We start from the raw sequence: 22762 nt of genomic DNA, 5'->3' as shown, positions 1-22762 counted from the left end.
GGTCATGGCATTATCAATAACATGTATTTGCCATGGTGAAAATACAGACAAAGGCATTTAGCACATGAATAACACAGAACTACTTCACGGTATTGCTATTGACACAAAATTTAAGTGGCAAGTTTTTCTCCACTACCAGCATTAATTATACCTGTGTTTTATCTTTTTGATATTTTGCCTCTGTTCCCACAAGTAGGAAGAGAAAGGGTGGGAAAAGCTATGATTGTAAGAGTACTATTTATGGAATTAGAAACACTGCATCTAGATATATAATTCATCCCTTACATGAAATACAGTGTCTCGAGATATTGGTACAAAAGTGTCAGACCCACTCAGTAAGACTAATACTCTGTAGTTCATATGAAGAACAAGAACAACAGGCTAATATATATAAAAATTCACTCCCATTTAGCCTGTCTTAGACAGTTACAAGATGAGCCATTAATTTATAAGCCAAAAATGATACAATCTTGATTAATCTTCATTTAATGGTTTGATTGTGCTCTCCACTAGTGCTCTTCATTTCTTGTATTTGGACTAATACAGATACCATGAAGCAGAGAGAGTGCTTCTGCCCTGCACTCCCTGCTCACACCCTCAGATAGAAGCCGCAGTTATCCCCTGAGCCAGCTCAAAGCCTGAATCCATTTCCCGTACTAGAGATATGTCAAAATATACATAAATTTCTGAATATAATATAGTTCTCTTGTAATAATTAAAAAAATTGATCTAGGTAAAATAATTAAGCCTGGATCACAGCTGAACAGAATGAAAAGGACAGACTGCTATTGCAATCGTTTTTTATAATACCCATGGCAGCCTCAGTCACCTGACAGTCTTTTTAGGCACTTTATGGCAGTACCAAAGCCACTTGTGCATCTTAGCACCAAGAAAAAAAATACCAGTTCCACACTATCAGACTCTTAGTAAAGCGAGCTTGCATTCTCTGCATTGCAAAATAAAGCCTTTTCCACAAAGGAGGCAAATTTCAACAGAACTTTTCCAATCACTCTGCTTTCCTGGACACAAGAAATGTAACGGCTAGATGGTTACCTTAGGGGATCCTTCACTTTCTAGTTATGCCATTGTTTTTAAATATACTTACGAGTCAGTAAATGTTTGTCTTCCACAAGCACAGGGCCCAAGTAATATAATATATTTCTTTGTAACCATAGGTCATGAAGGAAAGTAACACTACTGTACAACCACTTGAAATGCTCCTCTTATTTGCTATTGAGTGGGAAATCTGGGCCCTTTGGAAGGCCAGCCAACACCATTAGGTGGGCTGCTTGGATTATAGTCGGCACTATGCAGGAACAACAGGTCCTCAATCCTGCTCTATAGCAAATTGCGGCCAAATGTTAATCGTAATTAGTAGAAGTTTACTGGAGGGAGGCAGGTTACAGAAAGACATATAAAACGCAAAGGGCCAGCAGACTGCCTGGGAGAAGAGAGGATATATGCCAAACATTCATTTGCCATTCAAGAAGTCCAAGCACGGATTCATAAAGGAATCACCCATCTATGTCCCAGCTGAAGAGATGATGTTTCACAAGCATGTCCTGAACACCTTCCTTCAGAGGTTTCTTCTCCTTCTCCTATAGAAAGCAAGCAAAGAGATTATGAACAGTGTACAATCTTAAGTCAAATTCTTGTTAATGTATGATTCAGGGCCTTCAGACGGATGGTCCCTAAGAAAGAAAGGGTTTGAGGGCTAGGACAGGAAGGCACGGTCACGTGCGCCTCCCACTCCCATGCAAGGCAAAGGATAGTAAGACATTTCTGAGTTGGGCTAAGAAATCCAGGTACAGTTGCAGGGTCACATACTCACCTCTCTTTTTGTTGGGAGTTCCCAGTCCTGAGAAAGGCTGAATGCAAATTTACTGAGGACCCTGTGATAGAATATACCCAGCAGTTAGGATTTAAGATTCGTCTATAGACAACATAGACAATGGAATTGGGTAACTGCTATAAGCCCCAATCTCAAATAGTTCCGCTACGAATTCAGACTGCATAGCAATACAATACAGGAATTGTTATATAAACAGAAATTTAAATTCAATTTGTTTTAATGTGACCTACTGGCCCACAAATCAGCTAACATAATTTTCCATACTACTATGTTGCGCAAACCAAGCAAGCGTGTTTTATTTATGGTTATTAAACAATTGTTTGGTCTGCTGCAAATAACAGATATCTACAGAAAATCCAGGTTTAGGTTATCCATCCCTGCTCAAGACTGGAAAAAACAGGCAATCTGCACAAATATAAGCAACTAAGTATTATACAGGGAAGAAATACCTGATTTATGCAAAAGAAAATATATTTGGGTCAGTAATATTTGTGTTTTATTAAATCAGGACAATCAAAGACAGCAATAGAAATAACACTTGAGATTTATATACCGGTTCATAGTGCTTTACAGCCGTCTCTTAAGTGGTTTACAGAGTCAGCATATTGCCACCAAAAATCTGGGTCTCGGAAGGATGGAAGGTTGAGTCAACCTTGATCTGGTCAGGATCAAACTCTTGGCAGTGGGGAGAGTTAGCCTGCAATACTGCATTCTAACCACTGCACCACCACAGAACAAAAAAGCCCAGTTCACAATAAGCTTCTGCTCTGGAGATATTTATATAAATGGCTTTTATTGTGAAAAGAACAAAGGAAAAGGTAAACTGGAACACTCAGCATCTGAAAGTCAATGTATTTTATTCTAATTTTCCTATACGTGTACAGTGAGTTTCTTGCCAGATTTCCTATATCTATAGTCAATATGTAGCCTTGAGCCTCTAAACAAAATTACCTATCAATCAACCTCTGTCATTCATGGCAAATGCTCAGCAGTGCCCTTTTAACTTTGGCTTTCTATTGACTAATTTGACTGACAAACCTTATGTACAGAATGATAATGGGTTAGTTCCATTTCCTCACTTGATGTTTGGTGGCCAGAAGTACAGTGAACCCTAGTCTGTTGGGAAAGTGGTCTTGGTGACATAACAGTGCCCCACATTACATCCCGTCTTGCTGAGACAATTCTAGGTGACTTGCAATCATACAAATAAAATACCATATAAAACATTAAAATGTTTAAACAAAAAACATAAGTTAAAATTTAGATCAGGTTCAATTAATGACAATGGAAAGGAAGGGAGAAAAGTGCAATGGGGAGGAGTGGGGTCTGACTAATCCATTAACCACTTCCAAAATGCCATTCCCCCATTGGGACCCCAGGCCAGCTGGCAAAGCCAAGTCTTCAAGTCCTTTCAGAAGATAAGATCTTACTTGGGGAGGGGGAGATGTTTCAAGAGCAGAAAAAGCTCTTCTGAACCCTCCCAGCTGAGATTCCTTGACTGACAGGGTCTGCAGCATGCCTCCTCTGCTGGTATGGATGGGGTAGGCTTATCCCACTGAGATGAGCTGGTCCCTCAGATAACCTGGAGCCATGCTATGGAGGGCTTTATAGGTAATAACCAACAACCAACATTGAGTTGATGGATGCACCTCATCCATCTCACTCTTGTCAGAAATCATTGACAAGTGCTACTAATGTTTCTTCTCTCCCATAACTGGGCCTGAATCCTGACTTGAAGGAGTTCACACCGTATATTTCATCTATGACCCTTTGAAGCTGCCATGCAACCACATTCTCCACCATCTTCCCTAAACAGGGAAGGTGGGAGACTGGACAGAAATTGTCTAGATAGGATCAAGAGAGTTTTTTTGAGGAGGAGGTGAACCAGGGCCTCCTTGAAAGGTCCGGGAAACATCCCCTCCTGCAGTGAGGAATCGATCTCTGCTTGAACCCACCTGCCTGTCACCATCTTGGATGCTTTCACCAGCCAGCAGGGACAAGGAACTAATTGACAGGTGTTTGCACTGATAGCATTGAGACCCTGTCCACTTTATCAGATCCAACAGGATGGAACTGTTTCCAGATAACTGGGCAAAACCTTTACCTAGACATCTCTAATGGACCGTCACCATGCATGGATTCCAATTGGGAAGGAATCCAAGCGACTTTGTCAAGTGTTGTACAAATTCCTCTGTATGGCCCTGAAGATAATCACATGAGCCCTCCTGTCCCAGGACCCCTCTTGGATGGGGTCATTGGGTGACACTCTACATACGCAATGAGAACAGAAACCACTCTAGCCACAAGGTAGACCTTAATAGCAGCAATAAGTCATGTCCAATAGGATTGATCTCACATTTTCCTCTAGGTGTCTCTTAGCTCTTTTTGGAACATGCGGCTTCTCCGTGAGCCATGGGGAGTGTTAGGAGTGACGGGTCAAGAGAGGCTGCACAGGCATAGTCCAAGCCAATGCTTCAGGTGCCCATTTGGTTCCAGATGTAACCAAAGTTTCAGCATTCCTGTGCAGCAAAGCCCTCCGGATATCCCCTGGTTCCCTCTGGATCCCATTCAGGTCATCAGTCCCTGGGACTGTACTGTTCAAATAGGTTTAGCATCCTTACAGAGAGGGGCAACATAAGAGAATCTCAAGGACACTGGAGTGTGAGATATTTAAACAATATACGTACCTCCATTGCATCAAATTGGTATGAATTTATTTAGGTAAGAGTGTAGTTTCCAGAAAACACAATCTGGTAGTACAGTAATATGGAAGGCAGAAAAAAACATGCCACTTACCTGAGCTCACACTTGATCTGTACCCAGCCAGGACTTCGCAGAAATGACCAGGGATGGAACCATTTCTCCACTGTCTGCAGACTTGAGCAAAGTACCTCAAGCCACAGGTGCAGCACCTGCTCACTGAAAATCAAGTTATAAATTGAGTTACAAACCTATGGGATTTGTTTCATCATATTAGGCAACCCAGGTAAATAACATGGAAAAGAAATCTTGTTCCTTTAATTAGTTTATTTTTTTGAAACTCTATGCAACTTAAAATAATGGAGTCCCGAAAAGATTAGAACCAAGTTCCAGATGTTTAAATTAGTCATTCATATAACTTCAGTGTATGGAATCTATTTTAACTCACTCCATCCACTACAGCCTACTGTTAAGAGTTTGTGAATTCTAAACTAAAGAATTTACTCTGAGTAGCATCCTTGACCATGAAAACAGACTGATGTGAATCTCCCCCACTGTCAAGTTACATATTGTTTTTGAGGTGAAACCCAGATACAGTGCAGTCCCTCGTCCCCTTGAGAAGGTGCTTTGGCACATGGTATCCATGAACTTCTAGTTTCCCCTGGCCCTACTTGAAACTGAAATCTTGAAATCTTTCAGCGCACAGAGTTTGGGAATATCCATCACCAGCCCAGCTATGAGATTCAGGAGCCCAGGAAGGAGCTAAGTGGTAGGGGAGACCACAAAAACTCTCAGCCTATCAGTGGTACCCATCTTCTTGTAAAGAACTTCAAACCTGGCCATGTGGAACAGGGCATCTAGCTATTACAAGGGTCTTGGGCATATCAGTAGCACTTCCTTCTCCATCTTGAAATTATGACTGTATGCCATACAAAATCCAGCAAGACAGATTTCAGATGTAAGCAACCTCCCAACCTCACCTAGCCATGTCTTGATGATAGATTGTGGGTCTGCTTTCTCATTCCTCTATCACTTTATGGAGGACCAGGCCAAACAGAATAGCATTCTGCAGAAGCAGCCTGAGTTCATTTGGCATGCTTAGAGACATAAACCACTAAATTATTGTAGAGGGCAGAAAGAATTACTTTGAAAGATAGGAGGTGGAGGAATTGCTACAAGGGTAATAGTCAGATAAGAGCAGCCTGTATCTGGGACAAGAGTGTGACATGACGAAAATGTTTCAGGCAAGCCCTTCCTTGGTTCACACACTCCCTTGGAAGCACATTCAGACCTGCAAGACTATCTTATAGCTTTATAATAAAAGTGGCACTCATCTACATGATGACATTGGTTTCCAAGTCTTATCTGCCTTGAAGGGTTGACAATTATACCCTGAAGTTCCATGGCTTTTTCAATAAAGCTTGAAATAGAATTGTATGACTCACTTCAATCCAATACAGATGAGAGACCGAAGTTTTACATCCATCTGAGCATGTGCGGCATCATGTGACATATTCACAGACTGTACTGCCTTCCAGAAAGAAAGAAAAAATGAAGATATGTGGATAACCCTCCTCCCTTTGCTAACAGAAAATATCAAAAATTCACATTCTCAATTTTGGGCCTCTGGAGGCAACTGAGATGATTAAATCTCAAAATGACATCCATGGACACTGACAATACTGATGGCTTTTCACAGTCTTATAGGAAAACAGGGTTTTGTCACTCATATTTTATTTATTTATTTAATTAATTAATTTATATACCGCCCTTCTCCCAGAGGGACTCAGGGCGGTGTACAGCCAACTGAAAACACACAAATATAAAATTTAAAAGCAATTTTGGCCCACATCAGATTAAAATGAAACTACCCCATTAAAACATTTAAAATTACGAATTAACAATTAAAATTAAAAATTTTAAAAATTTTAAAAAATTAGGCCAGCCCGGCTCAATGAAATAAAAGCGTTTTGAGAGCCCAGCGGAAGGTGCGCAAGTCGGGAATCCTCCGTATCTCGGGGGGCAATTCGTTCCAAAGGCCAGGAGCCCCCACACAGAAGGCTCTCCCCCTGGGGGTCGCCAGCCGACATTGCTTGGCCGACAGCACTTGGAGGAGCCCCTATCTGTGGGAGCGAATTGGCCGGTGGAAGGCTATTGGTAGCAGCAGGCGGTCTTGTAAATACCCAGGTCCTAAGCCATGGAGCGCTCTAAAGGTGGTAACCAATACCTTGAATTGCACCCGGAGGACCACCGGGAGCCAGTGCAGCTCGCACAGGAGAGGTGTTACATGGGAGTGCCGTGACGCTCCCATAACCACCCGCATGGCCACATTCTGGACCAGTTGGAGCCTCCAGGTGCTCTTCAAGGGGAGCTCCATGTAGAGAGCATTACAATAGTCTAGGCGGGAAGTGACGAGGGCATGAGTTACCGTGCGTAGGGAGTCCCGATCCAGAAAGGGACGCAACTGGCAGATCAGGCGAACCTGATAAAAAGCCCTCCTGGCCACGGCCGTCACATGTTCTTCTAAAGACAGCCGTGCGTCCAGGAGGACACCCAAGTTGCAAGCCCTCTCCGTGGGGGCCAATGACTCACCCCCAATAGTCAGTGATGGCACCAACTGACTATATCGGGATGCCAGGAGCCACAGCCACTCAGGCCTATTTGTGATTTTCTCCACGTCTATTTTAGGAATCAAACTGTACACTCACTCGATAAAGAAGTTCTTCTGGAGTAAGCACTTTTCCATCTTCATCTAACCTAAAACAGTAAAGCAATTTGTTTTATGTATTAGTTATGCCAAAGCAAGAGGCCCAGTGCCATTTCTATCTTTAAATAATAGTACTTTTTCTTCAATAATCTCAATAGTCCTTGTAATTTCCATCATACTTGATTCTGCTCCAGACACTTCTAGAAATTGTTATATTTTGATGCGGGTAGGAGATAAAATAGAGAATTAAAAAGCATAGCCATTTTGTTCCACAAAATAACCTGAAATCCATAACTCGGACCATGATGATTTTTTACTTTTTTAAAAATAACATATTTAGATATCCAATATTGAAGATGATTTTCTACAATCTAAAAAGGGATTTCATAAATCAAGGACAGTCTCATTCACTGGCAATTTATAGGCAATGTCCAACACTCTAAAATAGCATTAACAAAATACAAGATGCTAAAAAACCCAAAATTTTATAGTGCAATTTCAATATCTATATCTATATCTATATCTATATCTTAGGTATGTTTAAAAGACAAGATGGTGGTGGTTTATTGAATTAAATTTTTACCTAGTGATACATCTAAAATTACTTTCTGTCTTTGCTAATATAAGGACCAGTGTTCTTTTAATTCTGCTTCTGAGTTTGGCTTATAGCAGATAATACAACAGGGCTATATAGCCTTTATGTTGTCAAAGATGGTGATGATAGTGGAGATACTATTTTCTTTCCCCTGAAACTTGACCGTATTGCCCTAAAGTAGATAATTAAGAGAATTGTCTGTTTAAGAATTTATGCTGCAATATTCTGTTCCCCCATTTATTAGGCCAGAGTCTTATGAAAATATTACAAGAAAAACCTGGATAAATATAGAGGAGAAACTTTACCTGTAGGTTTTGCAGAGTACAAGACGAGAATACACAGAGTCAAAATCTCGCTCTACCTCACGCGCAGCAGCCTAGAGATGAGAACCCCGACACACATGTTAACTTTATTTTAAGTCTTGTTGGTTTTATTTCTCTTACAGGTGACCAATAATTTATATCTCTATCCACCCCACAAAATTAGCTACAACTGGCCCCCAAGTTTATTCAAATGACTCCTTGAAGTCCAGATATACAAAGTTGATGTCTCTAGTACACAATACTCTCTTATGTACTTGCCAGCTTACAGGAAGACATTGTTTAGTGACCACAATTGGGAATGGCAACTTGGTTGTTAAGCAAAGCGGTTGTTAAATGAAACCACAACTGTGCTTATGATCTTACTTCAGTTTTCCTTTTCTTTACAAACCTGCGGTCATAAATGTGAGGATTGGTCGCAAAGTTATTTCCCCTCAATGTTGCACTTGCAAATGGTCACTGTATGAGGTGGTCACTAAACAATAACTAGCAGTATTTTCAAAGGTCCGGCAAATAGTAATTGCTTTCCTTACCTCTTCAATGAAGAGCCAGGGGTGACAAGCACCACCCAGCAGAGACGGTTTCTTCAGTCCCTGTTCAAATATAGCCTTGAGGGCTGGGCAGAGGGTCCCTCGAACCAAGTCGGTGATGGCTTCTGTAACTGAATCGTCTCCAGCAATAGAGTACTGAAAGGAATGAGAGTTTAGCCTCTGAATCACCTGAAGGTAGCCCAGCCAAGAAAGTGATATTCATGATAAAGATTTGTTTAGTTCTCATTCAAGGCAAAAATAATGAAGCCCAAATTATCGTTTTTGGGATATGACCTAGCTCTCTGAAAAAGCCTCTAATGTTCAGAAACGTGGAAGGAAACAGAAGACAAGCAGCAAAGTGACAGTGATGACTGTTTCATTGGAAAACCTGAAAGGCCAAGTTAGGCCTAGGTTGTCATGAAGAAATCTATCTATGTGGTCACTTGGGAGTCGGAAACAACTTCATGGCAAATAATCAATCAATCAATATGCCATTTCTGTTCTGATGTATTGGGATGGGTTCCCGTGCATTAGCAATAGCAATAGCACTTAAACTTATATACTACTTCACAGTGCTTTAAAGTCTTCTCTAAGTTGTTTACAGAGTTAGCCTATTACCCCCAACAATCTGGGTCCTCATTTTACCCACCTCAGAAGGATGGAAAGCTGAGTCAACATTGGGCCTGGTGAGATTCGATCTGCCAAATTGCATGCAGCCGGCAGGCAGCAGAAGTAGCCTGCAGTACTACACTCTAACCACTGCGTCACTGCAGGATATTAAATCTAGATGTGACAATGCAGTGAGATCAAATACATTGTCAGCAAGTTCTATCACCTGGCTAAGCTTGCCTTCAGATGTTCTGGGTATTCCATTACTGGAGGCTTTTAAGAAGAGACTGGACAGTGGTCCGGTGAGAAAATTTTGGTGGTCCGCAGAAAAATTATTTGCATTTTTTATATTGTACTAAATACTATTTATCTTTTTAAAAAATTCATATTAGTGGGCCGCGGGATTTAAAATTATGAATTTAGTGGTCCCTGAAGTCCGAAAAGTTGGTGAACCCTGGACTAGAAGATCTCCAAGGTCCCTTTGAACTCTGTTATTCTCTTAAGTGTATGAGTGAGGCTGCTACAGTATTTCTAAATAATTTCCTACTATTTGCCTTTTCACTTGCTATTCTTAAAATATTTCTTACCAATTTTGAATTAGCTCTTATATATTTTTTTTAATTAATTCTCTGGTTTTCTTACTTTTTGAATACTTTTGATTTTCATCAAATGCATTTGGGCCAAAATATAATAGAATGTGTTGACCCTAGAGACTGACCAAGATTCAGCCATAAGGTATGTAAATAACATTACCTCTTTGCTCCGTTCATCCAGGATCTCTACAAATTTTGCAGGAAACCAACCTGTTTTTTTTAAAAAAAAACAGTAAAAAGATAAAACTTTAGCTAGTTAAAAACCTGTACATTTTTTTAAAAAAACTTTGCAAGTCCCATTTTCACTCACCTCTCAAGCCATTCAGCTCACCCACCCAACAATGTTCATCTTTCTGGGATATAATCTATAGAAATGGAAAGGAAAAATAATAATTATACAGAGAAAAAGACAGAAAAAATGGCAAATAAGAACAGGAAATGAGACGTGAAGAGAATTCAAGTGTATCTGTCATGAATTGGGCACAACTTTGCTATTTAATTGTAAAAGACAATAAAGAGGAGAATTTCTAGAAGCTGTCACTCTGACAAATTAGTCATCAATAGACACATAAACATATTGTATTTTTTGGAGTATAAGACACACTTTCCCCCCCCCTAAAAGAGGGTGAAAATTTGGGTGCGTCTTATAGACTGAATGTAACCCCGCCCCCCCTACCCTTTTGGAGGCTGCAAATGCAGCCTCCCAAACAGAGAGCTTCTCAAGCAGAATTTTTTTTTTCTTATTTTCCTTCCCCAAAAATAAGATGCATCTTATACTCCGGAGCGTCTTATACTCCAAAAAATACGGTAAACAATATCTAAATACTGTGCAAAAGAGACAATCAACAAGCCAAAAAGGGAGCAAAAAGATCAAAATACCTCCCCACCAGCAATCAATGCCCAGATGAGCATAGATTAATATCAGACAAATGATCAAGAAGTAAACAATAGCCCAATCATGGAACTGCCAAAAAAGCTAATCATAAACAGTCCAACCAAAGAACCTCTGAGACCACCCCCCCACCCCCAACACTGACAGGGCAAACTACTAGAATATAAACTGAGAGCAAACCCCACTCATTACTAGCACTGATACCCAGTTAGATAATGAAATGTCTGCAAGAAAATAACCAAGATCAGAGAGCTACCAAGGACCCCATTTATGTAAATATGTAATTATGATTTTGGGCTTTTCTTCAGTTATTGTTTTGTCTAGAACAAATAAAACAAATAAATTCAGTACATTTGTTGTTCCTTATACATACAATGTTATAGTAATAGTTCCTCTCAATTCCCCTCTGTCTAAGGTCATATTGTGTTGGTCCTGACAACCATACCGTGATGATATCATTCTTGCGGAAGCCTAGTTCATCATCATCATGACGCTCAAAGTCCAACAACGCCTTGGCACGTCGCCGCTGGTTACGGGAACACGCAACATAGCTTTCATGGTCTCGCTGGTGGCTTTCCATGGTATAATCTGGAGTCAAGTCCTGGAAAGCAGGGTGGACAGCAGTAAGCAATATTCTTCCATTCTAATACTATACAAATCTATTTGTATTGATGTGCTATCAAGTTGGTGTCATCTCTTAGTGACTGCATAGGATAAATTTTCTCTATGACAATAATAATCTATTCTTCTCCTTAAAATGGAAACATAAATGTATATATGTTATCAACAGAATATATAGGTGTGTTTATGAGGATAACTCCACACTCACTATGGTGCAACTCTTGGGATCCACACACTGGAAATGCTGAGCCACTTGTAAGATGGCCTCACGCAAGTCTTCAACTAGCTCTGTTTGCTTAATATTTTTGGCTTTCAGTGCCTCCACGTCATCTTCTCCTAGAAGTAAGAAACAATTTCTCTGAAGCTGCAAACTTGGTTTACTGCAGGTACTGACAAAATTTCAAATGTACATCATTTCATTTACTGTAAATCAGGAACAGCTGCTAGGTTGTACAGTCAGTAATGTTAGATTGATTCATGTTTTTATATGTTAAATATATATATAGGTCCCCCAACATTCTAACAATCCTAAGGTGAGTTACCATCCATCCAATATGTATGATAAATGTATGATAAAACAATAAAATGAGGCAAAAATAAGCAAAATTTAAGATTAATTGAACAAGTCATAGCAACAACACAACAACAGAGGCATAGATTTTTATAAGGGAAAATATGTATGGCCAGGCTGCTGCAGCTGTTAAATGTCAAATGCAGGAGTAAAAACTTCAGGTCTTTATCTTGCACTGAAAAGAAACAATTCTAATAACTATCTGCAATTCCGAAGCTGAGATGTCACAACAGGAAAGAGTTCATTCCTTGTAGATGATCTCTTCAATTCTGGGATGCCGAAAAGAGATCTATCTGCAGAGCTTCGTATTTGAGAAGGTACCTATTGGGGGAGGCGTTTCTTCAAGTATGAAGGTCCTAATCCTAATAATTTAGGACCTCAAACGTATTATTGAGACTCTAAAAGTTACCATGTACTGCATTAGATGCAACTTCTGAGCTGCCTTTAAGGACGGACTCACAGACAAGCCGTATTCTGCTTAACCTAGCTAAAAGCAAATACATGGTTTGGCAAAAAATGTACAAAGACACCAGCAACTTTCAACTATTCTTTCCAGGGAATTAAATATTTTATTATGTAATTTTTTATTACCAAAAAGGAGTGATGTGATTCCAGACTTCCTACGCTGTGTTCTGCGTCGCACAATCTAAATGAAATGGAAAAGCAATGCATAAAAAGGGAGAAAAGTATTTTAAAAAGCCTTTAGTGAGCAATTGCACTTTGTTTAGAATTGTAAGGTATAATTTGAAAATTATGTTCAAGAAATGGATGTGGGGGAGGAAATGCAAGTGACGAAAGAGATACAGAGTTGAAATAGGGGGTATTTCAACCCCCTGGCAGCATTTCTTCACAGAGTATATAAAACCCACCATCATTACTATCAAAGACAATGGAAGCCAAGGTCAAGAATATTTTGAACTTAAGAAACACATAAGGCTTTAAAAACATACCTTTGATAAGTTTACTGTAGCACCAGGGCTGAGTAGCTGTCCTTGGTCTGCAATGAGGTAAGCGAGGTGCTTGCAACGTTGAGTTTCTACTACTATATCTGTCAGTGAGCCAGCCACACGCATGGCTTCCTGTAAGAGCACATCTGGATCTTCAATCTGAGACGGGATATCCGAGAGGGTGTTGAAGATAGATGCAGAGTTCTCAGACTGGGTGAGTTCATCTTCCTGTGTTAATATGGACAAGTTATTCTGTATGAAACAGATGAATCATCCTGTAGAATAGTTTTGCTCCCATTTGTTGTACTTAATCCTAATCCAGTGGGGAACGGTTAGGTCAGTGACGGCAAACCTATGGCATGCAGAGCCCTCTCTGTGGGCACGTGCACAGTCGCCAGCTGCTCTTATGGTTTCTGGGGCACTTTGCAAGCACCGGAAATCCGAAAACCAGCTGGTCAGCACGCATGCGCGCACCGGAAACCCAAAGACCAGGTATATTGCAATATAACCTATGTCAGTGATGGTGAACCTTTTCAGCACCAAGTGTTGAAATTGGAATGCGTGCGTGTGCCGGAAACCCAAAGACCAGCTGGCTGGTGCACATGCGTGTGCCGGCTAGCTGGTCTTCGGGTTTCCAGTGCTCCAGCGCTTGCATGCATGCACACATTCCAGTTTCAGCACTTGGTGCCGAAAAGATTCGCCATCTCTGGGTTAGGTAGTTCAAAGCAAGGTAAAATTAGTCCCGGCTTCCCTTGCTCATTTCATATTGGCTAACCAATGATGCCTAGAGCAGATTCTTGATAAAGATATATTAGTCTGGGTGGCAAACATTCAAATTCTGGAAGTAGTTATGCTATTACTCTCAGGAATTTGGGAACTACTTCTAGTAAACTCTGGCTAAGCTTATCTTCATGAACAAATAAACTATTGTTTTACGTAGATTTTAAGAGCTCGTATTTCCAGGCAACTGATTTTATATGAAAGTTGATGGAAAGTAATTTCTCACTAATACCCAGATTTTCAACCACTTCTGTACAAGTGATATACAACAGCCACTCCGTTACAGGTAGTCCTTGATATACGATCACAATTGAGCCCAAAATTTCCATTGCTAAGCAAAGCAGTTGCTAAATGAGTTTTGCCCTGTTTTGCAACCTTTTTGCCAGAGTTAAGTAAATCACATGGTGAACCCAGCTTCCCCCATTGACTTTGCTTGTTGGAAGCCAGCTGGGAAGGTTACAAATTGTGATCACATGACCCCAGGACAGTGAAACTGTCATAAATACATGCCAGTTGCCAAGCACATGAATTTTAATCACATGACCATGGGGATGGCTGCAACAGTCCTAAGCGTGAAAACTGGTTGCAAGTCACTTTTTCAGTATTATGTAACTTTGAATGGTCATTAAACAAATGGTTGTAATTCAAGGACTACCTCAAAAATGAATCGTTTTTCCAGAACAAAACACAGGCTCTTTCTGTCTGCAGTCTGCCTGCACCTAACTTGGAATAAGCCCTGTTGCAGTCAACAGATTCTCATGAATGCACAAAAAAGCAAAAGTAGTTGTGTTGATCAAGAGAATAATAGTTCAAAACTTAATTTGGGTAATATCTTTACCAGAATAACTCAAGGTTACAAAATAACACATAAATATGATGGGTTTCACTAATCCATTAATGTTGAATAGGCATGTGTCTACCTGTCTGCACCATCAATGCATTCAAGATAAACCAAGATAACAACATACTTCTGTAATTCTGGTGTTAGAAATGCGCATTTACCAGTTTTTCTAGCTCTATCCAGAAAGACACATATTTTAAATGTAAATACGGTAGTATTTAATGTCTTATTTGTAAACTAGGCTAGTAGCATTATTACAGAAGGCTGAGAAGAGAAATATTAAGGCTATGGAGATGTTGGGAATACAAAACTTACCTAAGTTTTAAGTGAGCAAAATACGATAATTTTAATTCTTTTTATTCTTTCCTGAAACTTTTTCCCAAGATCTTTGGTGTGCTAAGAAGTCTTGAATTCTAGCCGCCCCACATAGTATGCCCATTCCATCCATGAGAGAAAGAAAAAGCAGAAGTTAAGAAATTTTATAAAACATTAGTTACCTTCAAACTGAGCATACCCAATGTAACCTGAAAGAGAACAATGGAGCCTTGGTAGAAGAAATAGTCCCAGATACGCAGCAACAACTTGATATGCACCACACTAGCAAATGATGTAAGAAACCAATGTAGGGTAATGAGGGAGAGCTCTGTGAATAGAAATAAACATATAACATCAGTTTATCTGTCAGCTGCATGCTTGCTCTTTTCATTTCCAACATAAACAAGAGCATTAACATTACTGCCTTAAGCAATGCAGAAGAAAATGCACTGTTCTTAATTCATCTTATATCATTGGCAGCAACTAAACACATTATTTTTTCCATAGATGAATATTCAAAATCAGAAACATTCTTGAATTCACAGACCCATATTTACAGAAGTGAGTTGTATGGAAATAATTTCTGGCCTATATTATTAGTACTGTTATCAATATTCAGTATGCTGTTATCCACAGAAGTGAACATTTAAGTCTTAAATTGAACTGAAGGCTTCTTTAAAAACGAATTTACCTGCTTATAGGAAGAATATAAAATAGCAAATAAACTCTATATACACAAGAAACAGTATTTAGGAATTGGTTTAAAACAAATCAGGTATTTCTGCTTTGACTGATGATCTTGGGCAGAATTTTTCCAGGTATGTTTTTAAAAACTGACAATGTGTCATGCTAAAGGTCGAATTTGGATGCTCTTCCATTAACAATTGATTATTCCTCAATTAAACTGCCATTGAGTTTATTATAACTGCCCCACTTTAAACTCTCAAAATCCAGTTTTATTCAGCATGTACCCATCCTATCAAACTAAAAAATATTATCAGACAAAAGGTCCTTACCAATGTCATGTTCCTGAAGAAGTTTGTCCAGTTGTGGCAGGTATTGCACAATGAGATGACGCAAGACCCGTTGATCAGTCTGGACCCCCATCAAGGTGGTACTGAAGTAGGAGGCTGGCACCATATCTTCAATTATAGCACACATCATCCAGAAGGCATCTTCCTCTTCTAAGAAGAGAAGCAAGGAAGCCACCACCTAGCATGAAGGAAGAGAAGATCTAAAAGTAAGCATTAAAGCACTTGTTATCACAAAAAAGAATTCTTTCTGCTTAACTACAGTATATGTTCAATGACAGAATAGAAAGGAAGCATTTGGAAATTAGAATTCTAATAATTTTGCCTCCTGTATCTTGGAGGCTTGAACAGCTTAGTTGTGGCATTAGGTTGGGATTCCCAAACCTGGGATATGGACGGAGAGGGAGAGGGAGAGATTTATTCTCATAAGTATGGTCCCACAACTCTGCACCACAATCTCAATGTGATTAAGTTGACAGGTGTCACTAAATAGAAGCCCACATATTATCTAAATAGCAAGTTCAAAATCTAATTAAATATAGAGTGATTAAATTGATTAAAAGTTTGATTTCCTGTGATTTTTTATATCCTGGACATAATCTATTTCAACTTCTCCCTTCAGGACATCACTATAGAGCACTGCATGCCAAAAAACTAGACATAAAGGTAGTTTTTTCCCTGGGCCATCACTCTGTTGAACACTTAATTCCCACAGCACTGTCTCATTTCTCATCTTTCCTCATCTTCCCTACTATCTTCTCCTATTGGTTTCTTATGATTTATCCATTGTTGTTTGTAACTTATAATTAATTAATGATTATAACTATAATTTATGATCTATGACCTATTATTTGCTATTTATATGTTCACTGTGAGCTTATGCACTGGAGACAAATTCCCTGTGTGTCCAATCACACTTGGCCAATAAAGAATTCTATTCCATTCTAACCTATTCTATTTTCTACAATTAGTTCAAGAGCTGTATTGAGAGTGAATTTGTTTCTCACCTTTCTGTGAACAGATCCTTACAAGAAAATGACCATAAAGAAAATACATTTCATAATGAAAAAGAATATTTTACCATGCCAGTGCCTTGACAGTACCCAATTTCAGGATATAACCAAGCCAATCCACGTAATATTCTACGTAATCGTGGTACTCCAATGCTATTCATGTTGGAGAAACAGGCATTGCTGGGCATGGTGCGGAGTAAATCCTTTTCAATCTGAGAAATATCAAGAATCAAAGATAAGTACTTAGTCAGTGACAGTTGAGCTATTCTTTATAAAGGTATCTGTTGGCAAATGCTTTTCACTCATTCCTGGAAAGGTGATTGAGCCTACCTCTTGAAGGCTGAAATCAGTAACATATTTAACATTTTTAGCGCTGAGGACTGTGAATTAGATAAAGCATAAATATGGTGGGGTATTGGAAGGGAGAGTAGTTTGGAGAAGTTTCTTTGATTTGGTTTTAATCGTATTTTTAATCGTACGCCTGTTTAAACTATACTGGCAATTTTCAGCAATCATGGTCAGAAAAGCTCAGAGAACTGCGCAAAGGAAGCTCGGGGTCGACATGGTTTAAGCTCTTGCTCTGTTGCAAGAACAGAGTTGTTACTGATTTAATTTCCCAGAGCAGTAACACTGAAAAGTACCTGTTTAGCAGCAATTGTTTCATCATTGGAGCTGTTTTTCACAATTTCTCGGTAAGACATTTCTGAATTTCTCTTTTTCAGTAGAGCACCCGATAGTCTCATCCACAACTGGGGGGAAAATTGTGGAAAAAGAGTTAAATGTAGTCAAAGATTCTTACAGGCAAGCTTTCTTTCTTGAGTAGTCTTACCTGGGGCCTCATACTGTGAGGAATGCCAGCCAAAACCAGAGAACGTAGCTTGTCTGAATGTGGAAGTGTGACTTCAATTTTATCCCACGTGAGGTCTCCCACATCATGATTGTGTGTGAACTCCAGATGGGCTTGCCATTTCAGTCTCTGCTGTGGCTCTTCAATCAGCGAGATCCCCAAAAGTTTGCTGGGTGGCTCTGCAATATCTGTAGTATACCCAAACAGTGGGGGAGGGCGGGGGAAATAACACTAGAAAAATAAACATGTCTCTAAATCTTTGGGTATTCCAAAAGATAACTGGAGAACAAGTTACTGAACTTTGGCGTGGAGATAATTCCTAATTCACAACCGTATGAAGCAAGGATGTAGGAATTCAAAAACAAAAAGGAATGAACTGTCTCTAATAAAGCTTATGTACATCCATGAATTCAAATGAAAGAAGGAAAAGGAAAAAAATTCTTGAAAATGTAGATACTGAATCAGATTAATTTGACATCCCCCCCCCAAAAAAACAACCATTTGTAGGAGAAATCCTGATATATGCTTGAAGAAGTTGCATCTCTGATACTTTTTTAGCTGTCACTTGTGTGCATTTCAAATAAAATTCATGCACACATATGCATGCTCTCATAACTAACAAGATCCCAAATTCATAATTTTCATAAAGATGGCATTTTTCTCATTCAAACTCAGTCATTTTAAAATATAGTCCTAAACAAGAAAAGACATAAGTCTTATCTATTTTATATCTATGTCTGAGATATGCTTTTCATTGATATTCTTTCAAAATATTAAATAAAATGAATAAAATTAAAGAAATGCAATACTGTTAATGGGAATTAAAAACTTCTAAATGAGACACTGAGAGGGATCTGATCACAAGTCAAGCCTTTCAGAAATGAAGAACTTGCCTTCTTTGCCAACTCGGAAACCAAATTCATCATACTGGATCTCTGGCTGTTCAACAGATTCTTCTTTCTGTAAAATAAAAGAACAGCAATGCTACTTACCACTCAATGCAATGATCAAATGCAATATTTTTACACATTGCTGATATCCAAAATGAACAGTGACTGCTCTCAGATGTCTTCTCCATCCTGGTTTCCTCATTCTTATTCACCAGTCAAAATGCAAGTACAAAAAGTACAAAGGGTATTCCGCCACATTCCATCTTTTTCTCTAAGATAGATAAATCAAGAATTTGAAGGAAATTTCTATTACCATTGTTCTTCCACTGCTCCAAATCTAGCATCTTTTCCTTGCCCAACTTCTATAGACATCAATTCTACGAGCACATATTGCATACCAAAAATGTTAGTGTTTTTATGGCTGTTTATCTTTATGGTTGTTCATCACAACCGTTCTTCTAACCTAGCAATCATCATTTATTTGATTTATATACTAATTATTTCATGAAAGCAGTGAGGCCGCAGTGGGAGTTACTACTATTGTATTATATTACAATCATCCCAATTTCATTAAGAGGGGGAAAAATTACTGTCAAATCGTATCTAATGTAAAATAGATTAATTTCCTGACTTAATACAAATGGACCCATGACATCCTTTAGATATTCGTATGCATAGCTGTGATGACCCAGGACAAGGCATGAAGGTCACAGAGCCAGCTGAGAGTTCAAACTCCCCTTTAATGCTCCAAATGTCCCCTCAAACGCTCCCATGTTCTTGGCAAGTCCCAGAGCAAAGCACGCGCGCACACACACGGCAGCCTCTGGTCCAACAAAACAAAGGAACAGGGAAATGAGTCCATGAACAAGGAACAAACAATGGAGTCCACAAGTAAGGAAGAAGCAAGCAGTCCTGCAAACTCCAAATGTCTGTATCGGCACACCAAACTCTACCAATTCAGTGTTTGTTCCTGACAAATGCCCCTCCCCATAGTGTCTCCTTAAATCTCAGTCCCCAGGTGTGGCTTGTGAAGAGGGTCGGGGTGCTTTCCTCCCGAGTGGTTGGGTCGGCCTGTGCTGTTTCCCCCTTCTCTCCACTCTCCTTGCTCGTGGATCAGGAGCGGTGGTCCTTGCTCATTGCCTGAGCTCTGTCGCTCCTCATGTCTACTGCTTGCCCTTTATCGGTCATCCTGCCCCCGTTCCTCCCTGCTAACAAGCATCCAATCCTGAGGGGCCCTGGGATGCCTCGGTCTGCTCTTCCCCACATTCCTCTGAAGCCAATAAAGCTGTCCCCACGATCTCCGTAGGCTCTAGCTTCGGCTTGTCCTCCTTCGCAGATTCAGGCTCCATAGCTTTGTATAAGTCAATTGGAATAGATTATCATTGTCACCCACCCCCACAAAGTATTTTTAAAAGAATCTATGCACATTTTAAATATAAGGGAAGTCTGTATTTTATACTTTCTATGTAGTCATACGTAAGACATAATTTTAAAAGGCAATTAACGAGTTACTGAACTTTTACTTTTTTCTTTTCTTAGCTTTAAGTAAGATGTATGCGATTTTTTCCTCCATTATAATTTACCCGTTGTCTGTTTAGAAATCTTTTTGTACAAGTATGAATTCATAATAATATGACTATGCCAGTAATTAAATGTGCACGTGCTTTAAACCAGCCTTGTATGTAAGCACTTTCCTGATAGCTATAAACAAGGAATTTGTATGTAGACAGCTGCACTGAACTCTATACAGGATAATGAACAGAATGGTGTCTTCTCTCTGCCAAGGGTGGAAAACCAGATGATAAAGAGGAGAGTCAGACTGAGCATTGGCATTCAGCATAGGAAGGCAGAATGGTGCTGTGGGAGCAAAAGAGTTCTTCATTTACTGCAAAAAGGTTAGTAACAGTGTGAGTTGATTTGCAAGTCTACTAAGCATTCTTATACCAGTCTTGTACTCCTTCGTAATCATTACTTGATATTAATTATTCTTGCAAAAGAAAAATAAGGACAAAACAGATTTTTTTTACTTTGCAATCTATGTACCTGAGCATATTTTGCCAAAATCTCTTGAGGCCATATGCTGGGAGTAAGAGCAGAGAAGGGCCCACCAGTGGAGGGAGTATAGCTTCCTATATGCAAAAAGAGTAAGCATACGCAGGAATATTACAGAAATGACCACAAACATTATAAGAGCCAATATTAAGATAAAAGATATTTCAATTCAAGTTCAATTCCTGATGAGTATATGGATCTACCCATTTCTTCAAAGCAGTATGGAAATAGGGCTCACTGCCTTTCTCTGGGATTTTTTAAAAAAAGTTTAACTAATGGTTTGTCCAACCTACAACAATGGAATTATTCTTGCCTTTCTATCCAACTACTAATCAGACCTAATTCAGCTAAATCTCCAAGCCCAGACAAGATAAGCTAAGTGCTACTGCTTGCTGTGTCATGATAATTCTAAATCACATCTGATTATGCAAATAATATTCTTAATTTCTCTGATTTTTTGGTCTTTTTTTGTACTAGGAATCAGTATAAAAACCACTGTAGAAAGCTAAGATACGGAAATCATATCCAACATAATTATAATGCCAAAGGAAACCTCCATGAGTGATTTACTTTCTATATGCCAGTATTTTACATATTGACTTTGTAATTCAGTTTATATATGTAATTATCACATTATTATTATTATATGATTACGTTGGCACATTCACATCACATTTTGATTAAAAAGCACAAGAAATAAAATATGAAATATAAAATATAAATATTTTAAACATATATCTAGATAACAGATACAATGTTTTGCTCTATTTGTCACAGCCAGGAAATCAGCAAAGTCTCCATTATAGGCTCTATTTTAGCACTCTGTCATTAAATGTTGGATAGTTTATTTTTGGGCCATGCAGCCACAATTGGTATTTTGCCCCACTTATATAGAGCGTCAGCACATCTACCATGGCCAGTGTGAAATCAGTTCAGTGTTGGCCATATCGCATGACATTGGTCAAATCCAGGTGGTTATCTTGAGATGCAAGGCAAGCTTTGATATTGTGGGGGGCAATTTTCTATCCAGTACTGTTTCTGTATATTGTGTATGTCAAAATCATCTTCTACAGGTACTTCAGCAAAAGAAATAGTTAGATGTCTGTATTAAATATTTACATTGGAAAAATATAATAAAAAAGCTTGAGAACTTCAGCCATTTGTACAATTAATTTCTATATGAACTTTACTAAATAAAAAAGTAGTCCTCTTTGAGTTAAACTGATTCCTTGTGGTTTAATGACCTTGTCTGGGCTTGGAAATTAAATAGATTTGGACCTAGTTACTACTTGGATGAAAAACATGAATGAACCAGCACTGCAACTAAACTGAGACATCAAAAAATATTCTGGAAGAAGACATGAACATTTTTTTCCCCACATCCATATCTGAAATACATTTCGGAAAAGAAAAAAAGTATTGGAAAGATAGAGGAAACATGAAAAAAGCACTTGAAAAAGACTAATTCTCGGCCTGCTGCTCTTAAATATAAGAAATATTGTATATGTACTAGAATCAAATTGTAGTTAACATACTACTGTATTGGCAGGGTAGATAATAGTAAAGACTATTCAACCCAAGCTTTACCTCTGATGATTTCATGGACATATCCACACAGTTCTCTTAGAAATAGTATGAAAATGATTTATTTCTATCCTATCCCAGGATGTTTTTATGAATTTCTAGTCCAGCCTGCAACCTTGGTATTCCTTGGAAGTCTCTCATCCAAGCACTAACCAGGCCTGAGGCTGTTTAGCTTCTGAACCCAAACAAGGTAAAAGCAGCAGTGAAAACACATTAAATCAAGCACCACAACTCCTTTCAAGTTGACATGAATTACAAATTATAAAAATAAATCCAAAATTAAAAACTAAAAGGATGACATGGTGTTCTCCATTATTGAGAATTTAATTTTGCAAGTTATTATTTGCTATTATTTACTGTCCATTGCTAGAGCCAATGGACAGTTTCAGCAATTGTAGTTTGAGAATGGAAACACAAAATATTACAGGGATATCAACTGATTTATAAAAAATAGCTGAAATAACATGTGAAG

At 38.8% G+C, this 22762-nt stretch overlaps 1 protein-coding gene across 3 annotated transcripts in view; it reads right to left on the bottom strand.

Annotated features, from left to right (window-relative positions):
- Positions 1–470: 470 nt before the first annotated feature.
- SGSM3 (small G protein signaling modulator 3) overlaps positions 471–22762 on the bottom strand; it is a 27942-nt gene continuing 5650 nt past the window's right edge. For all 3 annotated transcript variants that reach the window (XM_034403399.3, XM_034403400.3, XM_087873909.1), the window contains exons 3-22: positions 20698–20783; positions 18658–18724; positions 17747–17952; positions 17559–17666; positions 16986–17129; positions 15890–16085; positions 15056–15201; positions 12941–13165; positions 12582–12636; positions 11628–11755; positions 11244–11399; positions 10217–10271; positions 10067–10116; positions 8708–8860; positions 8160–8230; positions 7261–7309; positions 5998–6083; positions 4649–4771; positions 1832–1892; positions 471–1598 (exon numbers count right to left, since the gene is read on the bottom strand). In XM_034403399.3, coding sequence (XP_034259290.1) covers positions 1515–1598; positions 1832–1892; positions 4649–4771; positions 5998–6083; positions 7261–7309; positions 8160–8230; positions 8708–8860; positions 10067–10116; positions 10217–10271; positions 11244–11399; positions 11628–11755; positions 12582–12636; positions 12941–13165; positions 15056–15201; positions 15890–16085; positions 16986–17129; positions 17559–17666; positions 17747–17952; positions 18658–18724; positions 20698–20783 — 2249 coding nt within the window. In that variant the 3' untranslated portion in view covers positions 471–1514. The remainder of the gene's footprint in view (positions 1599–1831; positions 1893–4648; positions 4772–5997; positions 6084–7260; positions 7310–8159; positions 8231–8707; positions 8861–10066; positions 10117–10216; positions 10272–11243; positions 11400–11627; positions 11756–12581; positions 12637–12940; positions 13166–15055; positions 15202–15889; positions 16086–16985; positions 17130–17558; positions 17667–17746; positions 17953–18657; positions 18725–20697; positions 20784–22762) is intronic.

Source organism: Pantherophis guttatus, chromosome 7 (assembly GCF_059756535.1).
Source record: "Pantherophis guttatus breed Tessera chromosome 7, ASM5975653v1, whole genome shotgun sequence".
NCBI lineage: Eukaryota > Metazoa > Chordata > Lepidosauria > Squamata > Colubridae > Pantherophis > Pantherophis guttatus.
This window is presented reverse-complemented; position numbering and strand designations above follow the sequence as displayed.